Source organism: Odontesthes bonariensis, chromosome 8 (genome assembly GCF_027942865.1).
Source record: "Odontesthes bonariensis isolate fOdoBon6 chromosome 8, fOdoBon6.hap1, whole genome shotgun sequence".
Lineage (NCBI taxonomy): Eukaryota > Metazoa > Chordata > Actinopteri > Atheriniformes > Atherinopsidae > Odontesthes > Odontesthes bonariensis.
Window position 1 is genome coordinate 1,070,762 of NC_134513.1, and position 13,118 is coordinate 1,083,879.

Here is a 13,118-nt window from a genome sequence, read left to right on the forward strand (position 1 = left end):
TTTGTTAAAGTCTGTTGCTCACAGGCTTTTATTTTGTTAAAGTCTGTTGCTCACAGGCTTTTATTCTGTAAAAGTCTGTTGCTCACAGGCTTTTATTTTGTTAAAGTCTGTTGCTCACAGGCTTTTATTCTGTAAAAGTCTGTTGCTCACAGGCTTTTATTCTGTAAAAGTCTGTTGCTCACAGGCTTTTATTTTGTTAAAGTCTGTTGCTCACAGGCTTTTATTCTGTAAAAGTCTGTTGCTCACAGGCTTTTATTTTGTAAAAGTCTGTCGCTCACAGGCTTTTATTTAGTAAAAGTCTGTTGCTCACAGGCTTTTATTTTGTAAAAGTCTGCTGCTCACAGGCTTTTATTTTGTAAAAGTCTGTCGCTCACAGGCTTTTATTTTGTAAAAGTCTGCTGCTCACAGGCTTTTATTTTGTAAAAGTCTGTTGCTCACAGGCTTTTATTTTGTAAAAGTCTGTTGCTCACAGGCTTTTATTTTGTAAAAGTCTGCTGCTGTCTGCTGTGGAACAGGAAAAGAAAGTAATCGGCGGATCCACCAAACATGGAGAAGGGTACGGAACTTTTACTCGGCCATTTTCATGTTAAAGTTCTTCCAGACGGCGGAGTCGACAGAACCAAAGTCATCTGTAAACACTGCCAAGTTGAATTGTCTTCTCAGCGTAGTAGTTCCAGTCTAAAATATCACTTAAAGGCAAAACACACAACTGATAGCAGCAAGTCATTCAAGGAAACAGACAGTGGAGCGAGGCTTCTACATAAAAACTACAGAAAGATGCTGATGTTAAAAGTGTGTTTGCACAACAAATGTTATGGCACTTTCATTCATATGGCAGCACATTTAAAATAAAGCTAAATGCTAAAAGCTATACGCTACTTTTGGATTCATTTTTGGATCCTGCGTACAAATGAGATTAATCGTGATTAATCAGGGAAATCATGTGATTAATTAGGTTAAACATTTTAATCGTTGCCCGGCCCTAGTTTTTTTTTTTTGGTGACTTTAAAAGTATCTTAAAACCCCTTTAACCCCACCCACCCCCAGCAGTCCTCTGCATGAGTGCAAATATCCTGCCTGATTTGTTTTGGGGATGTGAAATAGATTGCTGTGTTGAGGCACAACCATGACTCCAACAACCCCCCACCATTCCTCCCTCACATCCACCCATCCCCCGTTTTCCCACAGAAAGGCTCAGTAACGTTTCCCGTGGTCGGGGCGTTTAACTGGAACCAAATGTGAGCTGGGCTGTTGAGGTCACCACAGGGCAGGTGTGCACCTAGGTGATCATGGACCGCTTCAGGGCCTGAACCCCCCCAAACCCCCCAAACCCCCGACACACTCACACATGCTCGCACCGTTCCTCAGGTTCAACCAGCCATATCCAGGCATGATGAGGAGGAAAATAACTGAAGGATCAAAGGAGACCATTTCTCTGGGAACTTCTTGGCTTTTAGTAATGTTGGGGTGTATTTTCTTTCTGTAGACGGCAGGATAAATGCCCTGCTTATTTTTTCCAGGAGTCACAGTTTGAGTTTGATAGTTTATTTCTTGTCTACGTTGCCCTGATGCCCTCAGCTAGCATGCACACCGATTTATTCTGATTTATCAGAATCAGAAAAAACTTTTATTTATCCCCGAAGTGCAATTAGAAGGGCGAAGAGCGGTACATTAAAAGAAGAACAAGAAAATGGAATCACAAAGAAAATAAAAAACACAAAAGGGGGTGACAAAAAAAACAAATAAAATATTTAGCAAATAAAAAAAAGAAAATTAAAAAATTAAAATTAAAAAAAATAAGGCGTTGATAAAATTAAAATGACAATGTGATTAAAGTGACATTGTAGTTAAAGTGTCAAGGTGATATTGTAATATTGCACATCAGGACATGAGATATTGCACTAAAGTATTGTACCTAATTTATGTAATTTATGGGCCTAGAATGGTGATAATTACCCCAAAGCTAGTTATGCTACACATTAAAAAGTTCAGACTTGTTTAATTTAATGTATTGTTTTAGTAGGAGTTTGTTATTTCTATTAATTAAACGAGCAAACCCTAATTATTTCAGTAATAACTGTTAACAACTGCTTTCTGCCCGGTGTGCTAACTGAAGGATGCTAACATTAGCTTGCTAACGGTGTAAACCCGCTACTGAGGGGTTGACGTCTAAAACTCGCGACTTAATTTTAACTTGTTGGGAGATGTTAAGTTAAATTAATAAATAAGAATAACATGAGACCATAGGACCAGTTAATGCCAGTAAGGCCAGTGTAACCAGTTATCTATCTGCGCAGGAACGTTTGTGTTTGATGGTTCCAACCTGCTAACCGTCACATGGTCATTTGGCCATTTTTATTCAGAAATTTGAATCCATTTGTACAGATTTAGGTTTCTAGTGTTTTGTTTTTACATGAAATTTAAAAAGTTTGTAGTATACACTTATTTTTTCCATATCCCACTGCCTCTGTCACCATTTACTCTATATTAGCAAGCTAACGCTAACTTTGTTTGCTTCTGTTAGCTGGTGTTTACACCCGTCACTGACTGTAAATATTTACTCATAAACCTTTTCAACATTAAGCCTAATCTGTTGCATCCATTTTAAGTTTCAGTATACAATAAATCTATTCTTAGGAAATATTCAAGTTATAACGAGGCCACGTTTAACTTAGCATAGCAAACAGAGTCAGAATATAATCTGAAAGGCATTTTAGGATGTAGTGGGTGGGGCAGTGTGGTTGGAGTTAACCAAAAGTATGGAGTTTGCTCAGATATTCAAAGTGTTTTGGGCAGATTAAAGCTTATAATCTGTTTCATGTCACAGATTCACTCATGGATTTAACGGTGATGGTTTTCATCTACATACTTGAAATGCAAGAAAAATATATTTGTCCCCTTAAACGAGGTTTAAAACTCAGCACACAGCTTGTATTGCTGTGTTTTCTTGTAAAACCTTTTTTTTGCTGCCATCACAAACTTTTTAAAAGTGCCACAAAGGCCAGGCAGCGACTTCCTGTTCAGGCCTGGAGCCACTTTGGAATATAGTTTTAATGTTTGGAGCATTTTGCCTCTCTCACACGACATGTAAAAGCCACATTAGGTTTTACAGGCATCGCAGGCTCAGTTGTGTTCTGGGTGTGGATTTTTTACGATGCGGCCCGTCTTTTGTTTCCTCTGAAAGGGACCTCCAAAACAACGAAATCTCCTGGACGATTGAGGACATGAACGGGCCTTTCTCTGCGTTGGACAAGCTGAAAAAGCTGTGAGTCTGACGTGAATGCTCGAGCCCGACGGAACACATTAATGATTTTTTTTAATTATTATTATTATTATTATTATTATTATTTATTTTATTTTATTTTTATTATTTTATTTTTTTAATTATTATTATTTATTTTATTTTTATTATTTTATTTTTTTTAATGATTTTATTGCCTTCTTGTGATTTTATGTAGCTGTGAAGCACTTTGAATTGCCTTGTGTACGAATTGTGCTCTATAAATAAAATCGCCTTACCTTGCCATTGAAAGTAAAGCCGTAAACTGATCAGACTGGTGCCGTTTTTTCCCAGGTTTCTGCAGGGGAACCAGATCCGCTCGGTGACCAAGAAGTCTTTCTCAGGCCTGGATGCGCTGCAGCACCTGTGAGTCGGCCTCATGTTTCACTGATTATTTCCAAGCTGTAAACCAAGCAGGCTGAATCAGAGGAAGACATAGAGGGTGTTTGTTAGATTCCCTTCTCCCATTCCTCTCCTTTGATGTGGAGTCAAGAAAAAACTCTGCCATTAGTATCTTTACTTGTGTGCCAAACTATATTGATCATCGAGTGCAGACGACTGTGTGTGTGTGATTGTGCAACAGCTGCATTTGATTCTAATTAGACTTTTTTCCCAGCCTTTGCCAGAGCTCAGAGCAGCCCAGAGTTGGGCCTCTTTTGATCAACACAGCAAACTGCTGCCACGGGTTTTATTGTTCTGGAGCCCAGACCTTTTTCCTTCTCGTGATTGAAGTTTTTTGAAGCCGACGTTTGCCAGAAAGAGTCTCTCCGTCAGGACACGATCAGTCCTAACGCGTTTTCCTCTTTTTCGCTCCACAGGGACCTGAACAACAACGCCATCATGTCCATCCAAGCCAACGCCTTCTCGCAGATGAAGAACGTCCAGGAGCTGTAAGTGTGGTCGTGTTTAAGCACAGCTTCAGTGTTACAAGTCATTTCAGGGCCTCCTGTAGCTGTAGTCCATCTTTAAAACCGAGGCTTTGCTCTGCTAAACTCCCCTTTAAGGCCAGACACTACAGGTGAATAGGGTAATACTTTAAAATAATAGATATCACCATGAAACTTCCTCAGTTGATTACTTATACAAGTATGAAAAATAATGTATTACAAGTTTTAGAAATTTGTATGTTTAATTGTGCAAATTAGTCATTATCACGTTAAATATGCGCAAATTTCTGAACTTTTTTCATTTTGTTTACACACAAAATGAAAAGAAAATTACAGAGGGATTTCAGGATATCTGCTTTCATTTCCTAGGAAATCAAAATATACTGTCCATAGCCTAAAAAACATCGATTTTCGTCATATTTTTTTATTATAATGTCACGTAAATTAGGCCAGCAATGATTTATCAACAAATCCTTCGGTAAATATCTTCAGAGTACTGCTAAGTGTATAACTGGAAAGTTTGGTGTTAGTAGGTGCTCCATAGGCTGAGATATTGATACTGGAAAAATACAAAAAACAGATTTTGAGAAAACGGCATTTAAAGATTTAAATAGGGGAATTCAATACATTTGTAATAGAAACAATTGCTCAAAAACAGAATAAATGCTCAGGCCCTTAGTAATACTAATATTGAATACAATAATCTTATTAATAAAGAATACAAGCTCAATACAATACAATAAAAGACATGTATGAGCAGCCGCTGTCATTAACTCCTCGGTTTCCTAACGACAGGTTACGGTCAGCTTCCCGATGCTTCATCAGCTGATCTGATAGATTTTCTTTTATTGCATCTTGCAAAGCGCAACTGTTGCTTTCTTTTCTTTGAAAGTTTCGGTGTTTTGGGGCATTTTGGGAGAGTCGACCACGTGATGCGTCTGAGCGAATCACGTTAGCAGAAACGAGCAGCAGCCAATGAGATTTCGTCATTAGCTATAAATCCGCCTTTAGACATTCCCGATTGGTTACTGATAGAAAGGAAGTGCCGTTATTTGGGTGACATATCATTGTGCAGGAGACTCGGAGCTTTCCAACGATACCAGTCATGACAGACTTCAGTAAACAGACGAAGCTCGGCATGGCGCGTTGGAATGCTAACTTTTTGGTAAATTCGGGCGAAACGTACCGCAGCGAGTAAATAAAATGTAATAAAATAAACATTTTAATTTCTGTTTTCAACGTTTTCTTCATAGCAGGTTGAAAGAACACATTTTGTAGGAGTAGTCTCCCCTTTAACAGATTCTGGTGCTGTCCTCCAGGCGTTTCTGATCTCTTTTTCCTTTGGCAGGCGTCTGAACACCTCCAGCCTCCTGTGCGACTGCCAGCTGAAGTGGCTTCCCGTCTGGGTGGCAGAGCAAACCTTCCTGCCCTACGTCAACGCCAGCTGCGCCCACCCGCAGATGCTGAAGGGCAGGAGTGTGTTCGCCGTCAGCCCGGAGGAGTTTGTGTGCGGTGAGTGATGCATTCAGCAGAACGTCTCAGGAACAACCAGTCGGCCGGGACAGCTTTTCCATTTACAAAGTGACCCAGATTGTTGAGTATTTTCCAGTTTAATGCAGGAACGTGATGGAAACGTACAAAGTTCTTTTTTCATTTTGTTTACACACAAAATGAAAAGAAAATTATGGAGGGATTTCAGGATATCTGCTTTCCTTTTCTAGGAAATCAAAATATATTACAAGTTTTAGAAATTTGTATGTTTAATTATGCAAATGAGGCATTATGTCATTAAATATGCGCACATTTGCATATATTTCCGGAAGATAGATCTGAAAATATGATAAAGCCAGGTGCAAAATTCTTTTTTCATTTTGTTTACACACAAAATGAAAAGAAAATTATGGAGGGATTTCAGAATATCTGCTTTCATTTCCTAGGAAATCAAAATATACTGCCCATAGCCTAAAAAACATGGATTTTCGCCATATTTTTTAATTATAATGTCACATAAATCAGGCCAGGAATGATTTATCAACAAATCCTTCTGTAAATATCTTCAGAATACTGCTAAGTGTATAACTGGAAAGTTTGGTGTTAGTGTGTTGGAACGTGATGGAAACGTACAAAGTCATCAAGTTTTTCCTCTCATCTGCACCAGCAATACACTCACACCTCATGGAAGACATCTTTATATGACGTTTCCCTTTTTATTATTCCTCCAGATGACTTCCCAAAGCCTCAGATCACCGTGCAACCGGAGACCCAGTCGGCGCTCAAAGGCACCAACGTGACCTTCGTGTGCTCCGCGGCGAGCTCCAGCGACTCGCCGATGACCTTCTCCTGGAAGAAGGACAACGAGGTCCTGAACGATGCTGAGATCCACAACCAGGCCCATCTCCGAATCCAGGGCAGCGCGGGAGGCGAGACGGAGGTGACGGAGTACACCACCACCTTGCAGCTGCGCAACGTGGAGTTCTCCGGCGAGGGGAGGTACCACTGCGTCATCTCCAACCACTTCGGCTCGTCCTACTCCACCAAGGCCCGGCTCACGGTCAACAGTAGGTTTGGGATGGGAGGAACCGTTGAAAATGTCCTACTTCAGAGTCTTAAAAGGTCCAATATTAAGGTCATTTGTCCCACTTGCAGTGCTGCCCTCCTTCACCAAGATGCCCATGGACCTGAGCATCCGGGCCGGGGCCACGGCCCGGCTGGAGTGTGCCGCCGTGGGCCACCCGTCCCCTCAGATCGCCTGGCAGAAAGACGGAGGCACCGACTTCCCCGCTGCCCGTGAGCGGCGCATGCACGTCATGCCGGAGGACGACGTGTTTTTCATCGTGGAGGTGAAGACGGAGGACATCGGCGTTTACAGCTGCACGGCTCAGAACACGGCCGGGGCCATTTCGGCTAACGCTACGCTAACCGTTCTTGGTGAGAACACCCAAAGTAACCGACTGGCTTCCATCAGCTCTGGATACATTACATTACATCACATTACGGTCACTCTGCAGACGCTTTTATCCAAAGCGACTTACAATCAGTGTGTTCCACATCAGTAGGCAAAAGAACTTCAGGTCACAAGAAATCAGAAGTGCATTTCCTTCCAAAACCAAACAGCTAAGAGCAGAACTAGTGCTAGAGTAAGTGCGGTAAGTTAGGTACCGAGACAATTTAGGAAACAAATAAGTGCGTAAGGAACTAGGATGAAGCAGGTGATGCTAGCCTAGAAATCTAGACCCCCCTAGCGACCGCAAATTGAATTTGCTCCCGGGCTAGTCTAGTCAGTCGTGGTCGTTTTGCGAGGCTGAAAATAGAAACTTAATCAGGCCAATCAAATGGTGAGGAGTGGGGTCGGGGGCGGGGCTACCTGGTGACGACAGAGGTGCGACGTTTCAGTGTGTAGTTCCAGAGAGAGGTAAACGGTGGCTGCGCCCAGCCAACAGTCTTTCCATTTGGCTTTGGCAGCGACTCTAGAAGATTTAAATTTACATTTTTCTTTGCGAGACGAACAGATAACTGCACTTGAGTTTTTCTTGAAAAAAAAAGGACGTTTTCGGAGTTTTGCCCACCGGGTACGTCGCGCTGATTACGTAATCCTTCTTCATCGCTCTGATTGGTTGTTGCGCCATCCTATTGCGTGGCGATGAGTGCAGAGGCAACTTAACAGACAACCGTTTATCCCGCCCACACTGCTATCCAGCTGCACCAGACCCCTGTACAGCTTTTTGCTGTACGGGTCTGGCTTGCTAGGCTAGGTGATGTCCTAAGAGAATACGGATCAATCCCTCTGATTGTGTTGGGTTATAAACACAAACCTGTACTTTGGTTTCTGTAACAGAAACGCCGTTCTTCCTGCGTGGCCTCGTCGATCGCACGGTGGCTAAGGGTGAGACCGCCGTCCTCCAGTGCATCGCCGGCGGCAGCCCTCCGCCGCGGCTGAACTGGACCAAAGACGACAGCCCGCTGGTGGTGACGGAGCGCCACTTCTTCGCGGCCGCCAACCAGCTCCTGATCATCGTCGACGCTGCGGAGGCGGACGCGGGGAAGTACACCTGCGAGATGTCCAACGCCCTGGGCACGGAGAGGGGCAACGTGCGGCTGGCGGTGACGCCCAATCCCAACTGCGACTCCGGAGGGGGCGTGGGGATCGGCATGGTGAGCGGGCCCGGATCCAACGGCGATGGGTGGACCACGGTGGGCATCGTCATCATAGCGGTGGTTTGCTGCGTGGTCGGGACGTCTCTGGTTTGGGTGGTCATCATCTATCACACCCGCAGACGCAACGAAGACTGCAGCGTCACCAACACAGGTAAGCCGACGGAGGCTTTTACCGGGGTTAACCGTTAACGAAGGGAGTGTGATCTAACCCAGTGGTTTTCAAAGTGGGGGCCCGCCAGGGGGCGCTAGGGGGGCCTCAGAAAAGAGATAAGAAAAAAATGCAAAAATAAAAAAAATAGAATTCAATTTTTTTTAAACATCATTATGAAAAATTGTCACATTTTTTTAATCAGTATTGTAAAATACAATTTATAATAATATATCATATCGAAATGTTATTTGCCATGCTGGTCTTTCTGATTGGCTGCCAGTCAAAACATGGTAGACCTGGCGGTTTGCGCCTGTTCTGAAGCTGCTCTGCTCCTCAAGCTAGCGTGTAGCTAGCTTAGCCAAAATGGACAGATTTTTGACTTGGAAGAGACTGAAAGAACTGGCCGACTAAATTCAGAAAGTATGAGGCAGCATACATTAAGTTTGGCTTCACAGCCGTACAGAAAAATGGCGTCCTCTGTCTGGAGACCCTCTCAAATGAGTGTTTAAAACCTTCGAAACTTCAGCGTCACCTGATACAAAAACATCCGTCAGAGTCCGAAAAAACGGTCGACTTCTTCAGACGTAAAGAAGAGCATTTAGTCAGGCTGCATTCACACAGCGAGCTGCTGTCCATGAAGAAAAGAAAGAAAATACCTTCTAAAAGTTGATGTTTCTTTACATATTTTGTCTGTGGTTTGCAAAGGGGGCCAGAAGCTAATACTGTTTGGGGGGCCTTGGCATGGAAAAGTTTGGGAACCACTGATCTAAGCCATTGTCCTTTTGCCCCAGATGAGACCAACCTGCCCGCAGACATCCCCAGCTACCTGTCGTCCCAGGGTACCCTGGCTGACCGGCAGGACGGCTACATCCCGTCTGAGAGCGGCAGCAGCCATCAGTACCTGGCGTCCTCCATCAGTGGCTTCTACCTGCACCCTAAAGACATGAACGGTAAGAACCTGCCCCTTCTGCCCCGTCTTCAGAGTGAAACCTGGGCTGTGTGTCAAAACGGCAGTTTCAAGCTAGCTACAACGAGGGCAGGTTCACTTCCTGTTTTCAAAACAAAAGCACCAATTGTATGGTAATGGCTTTCCCTATGATAAAAGGCAACGGGTATTTTATTTTGTGAAAATAACCGGAAATGCGTTGCTCACTGCGGCTAGCTTTAGTAGCACCGAATTCGTGGGAACAAAGTTGTAAACAGCCGGTATTTTGTCAGGTTTTCAACACGTTGGGGATCTAAACGACTACTTTCTCACCTGAAAATGTTTCAAATGTTGCTAAAGTTTACAGAGTTTAGAGCTTAAGAGAAATCAGCTTCAGGCCGGCTGATTTCGGCTCGGGCAGGAGCGAAATGCATTGTGGGTAAACGCTCTGCATACTGTCTGATCGATGAGTATGCAGTATGGAATTATGCAGCATGTAGTATGCAGTAGGCGGTTTCCAACACAGCCCTGGTGGAAACGCCCTTTTTTATATAATTTATATTCATATATATATTATATTTTGTTTGTATACCCCCCCCCCCCGGCAGGTCTTTGTCAGCTGGATACAGGAAGTGAAGCAGACGTGGAAGCCGCCATGGACCCTTTGCTCTGCCATTACCAGGGTCCGATGGGCTCGCTGCTGTGCAGGGATAACATGTACCCCAGTGACCCCTCAGAGGTCTTCACAGGTAAAGAATCTCCCCCCGGAGGCAGAAAAACCACCGTCAGAAACCTGAACAACCATCTGACTTTGCTGCTTGTTATTTTCAGGCTGTTCCATGGAACAGCGGCCGGTCTGCATCGACTCCTACGGCCTCGCCAACTCCAAACGAAGGGACTACTTCCTGTCCGAGCACTTCGACCTGTGCTCCTCCACCGTGCTCATGCAGCTTCCCAACGCCGCACTGCATCACGATGCCTCCCAGCCGCAGGGCGACTGCTACCTGGCCACGGAGGAGGCCGACGTGGACTATGGGAGGCCTCACGAGTACCCGCCCCCCTGCAACACCTTCATGGGTGGGTTTCAGTTACTTTTCCTGACTTAAGGCGAGACACTACAGGTGAATAGGGTAATATTTTAAAATAATAGACATCACCATGAAACTTATACAAGTATGAAAAAAAACGTATTACAAGTTTTAGAAATTTGTATGTTTAATTATGCAAATTAGGCATTATCGCATTAAATATGCACAAATGTGCGTATATTTCCGGAAGCTAGATCTGAACATATGATTAAGCCAGGTGCAAAATTCTTCTTTCATTTTGTTTACACACAAAATTAAAAGAAAATTATGGAGGGATTTCAAAATATCTGCTTTCATTTCCTAGGAAATCAAAATATACTGTCCATAGCCTAAAAAATTGATTTTCGCTATATTTATTTATTATAATGTCACATAAATCAGGCCAGGAATTATTTATCAACAAATCCTTCTGTAAATTGCTTCAAAATATTGCTAAGTGTATAACTGGAAAGTTTGGTGTTAGTAGGTGCTCCATAGGCTGAGATATTGATACTGGAAAAATACAAAAAACTGATTTTGAGAAAACGGCATTGAAGGCCAGACACTACAGGTGAATAGCGTAATATTTTAAAATAATAGATATCACCATGAAACTTCCTCAGTTGATAACTTATAAAAGTATGAAAAAAGAATGTATTACAAGTTTTAGAAATGTGTATGTTTAATTATGCAAATGAGGCATTATCTCATTAAATATGTGCAGATTTGCATATATTTCCAGAAGATAGATCTGAACATATGATAAAGCCAGGTGCAAAATAATTTTTTCATTTTGTTTACACACAAAATTAAAAGAAAATTATGGAGGGATTTCAGGATATCTGCTTTCATTTCCTAGGAAATCAAAATATACTGCCCATAGCCTAAAAAAAAAAAACATCGATTTTCGCCATATTGTTTTATTATAATGTCCTATAAATCAGGCCAGGAATGATTTATCAACAAATCCTTCTATAAATATCTTCATAATACTGCTAAGTATATAACTGGAAAGTTTGGTGTTAGTAGGTGCTCCATAGGCTGAGATATTGATACTGGAAAAATACTTTTTTGAAGGAGTAGACTGGCCCAAAATCTCAAAATTGACCACTGCATGAAATCCCTGTTTTTGCCTGCCGTGTCTCGCCTTAATTGTATTCCCTCTACTTCGTTTTGACTCCCTCTCCCAACGTTATGTTTCAGGAACCTTTGGGAAAGCTCCCTGGAGGCCTCAGCAGGACCTTTACCCCAGATTCAGCCCGCCGTCGGTGACGTTTAACGGACTAACTCTGCACGAGAACCCCCACACGGCTCCAGGCGCCGATTTGGGCAGCAAGGACGGCGTCCACAGAAACTTGTCATCGGACTACGAACAGCCGTGTGACAACTGCAGGACGGATCCCACGTCACAGCGCAGGATGAGCACTTAGCAGCCGTCTGCTCTGGTGTTTCATGAAGAGACCAAAAGAAGAACACTTCTACCTCACTGAACGGACACTTTGCAATAAGGGACTTCTGTGAATGTAAAGGAACGCTTGGTGCTCCCAAAGAGGTGAAAGGAGCACCAGAACACCTGTTTTTACAGTTGAATATATATATATATTTACATTTTTATATAAGAATTATTATATTTTGTAAATTGTATATAAACAGATCTCATTATTTTTGCTTACATTTTGTGTATTTTGTAATTTGCAGCCCTTTCTATTCGTGTACTTCAGCTTTGAATGAAGTGATTTTTTTGCACATAAACAATAAAAAAAACACCTTAATGTGTGCTGCTGCATTCACTTTGGTGCCGTTAGTCCTCAGTCGTGTTCCTGGCCTCAGATTCAGCGAGTAGAACCACAGACCGCCAAGGACGGCGCAGCCCTGTCATCAGCCGGACCCCCCACTGAGAGACGGGATGATTAACTCCTCAGGATCCCAGTCCTGAGGGTTTATCTGTGAGGACCGTCAGCACCCACAGAGCTTCATGTAGATGCAGCTGATGCAGATGAGGTTTTAATGCCAAGAAGAGCATCAGGGGAGCCTTTCCTCAGCTTTTTCTCCGGAGTTTCATTTTCCACGTACCAGTAAAGATGGTTTACAGATTCTACACACGACTACAAAGACTTTCAGTCTCACTGAGCCTTCAGCTTGGCTCAAGTTTGGAGTGAAAATGATCCGAATGCATCGAACATGTTCCGTTTGAAGGTAGCAGCGAGTTGCTTCCTACACCGACCTGAGGAATGAAAGTCAGCTCTCTGTTTAAGCAGCTCGAGAGTTTCACACTCAGTGGGGTCACATGGCCCTGAAAGGATCAGATTATTGGCTAAATTACAATCAGACTGAGTTATTAAGTTATTAAAAATGAGTGAATTAGATCATTTATGTAATATTAGCTATTAACCTATTACACATAAACAAAGCAAGATTAGCATCTATTTAGCTTCGTTGCTAGCCACCTAGCTAACAGACGGTTAGCATACAGGTGCTGAATGAGCAGATGAGTAGCAGTGTTCATGTGCTCTGAGTGGGGTCCAACAGCTCTCTCTCTCTTTCTTATCTCCATCTCTTCCCTCCCCAGATTTTAATTTTGACCAATTTTTTGAAAAAAAAAAAAAAAAAAGCTAACCAGGTAACAGTAGCATTTAAGCTAACTGGATACGCT

General features: G+C 42.8%; 1 protein-coding gene across 1 annotated transcript in view; it reads left to right on the forward strand.

Moving 5' to 3' along the window:
• Positions 1 to 12,224, forward strand: part of lrig3 (leucine-rich repeats and immunoglobulin-like domains 3) — a 31,639-nt gene extending 19,415 nt beyond the window's left edge. The window contains exons 9-19 of the mRNA XM_075471268.1: positions 3,185 to 3,265; positions 3,575 to 3,646; positions 4,099 to 4,170; positions 5,516 to 5,679; positions 6,390 to 6,725; positions 6,814 to 7,095; positions 8,003 to 8,473; positions 9,265 to 9,423; positions 10,007 to 10,147; positions 10,230 to 10,475; positions 11,669 to 12,224. Coding sequence (XP_075327383.1) covers positions 3,185 to 3,265; positions 3,575 to 3,646; positions 4,099 to 4,170; positions 5,516 to 5,679; positions 6,390 to 6,725; positions 6,814 to 7,095; positions 8,003 to 8,473; positions 9,265 to 9,423; positions 10,007 to 10,147; positions 10,230 to 10,475; positions 11,669 to 11,895 — 2,251 coding nt within the window. The 3' untranslated portion in view covers positions 11,896 to 12,224. The remainder of the gene's footprint in view (positions 1 to 3,184; positions 3,266 to 3,574; positions 3,647 to 4,098; positions 4,171 to 5,515; positions 5,680 to 6,389; positions 6,726 to 6,813; positions 7,096 to 8,002; positions 8,474 to 9,264; positions 9,424 to 10,006; positions 10,148 to 10,229; positions 10,476 to 11,668) is intronic.
• Positions 12,225 to 13,118: the final 894 nt, after the last annotated feature.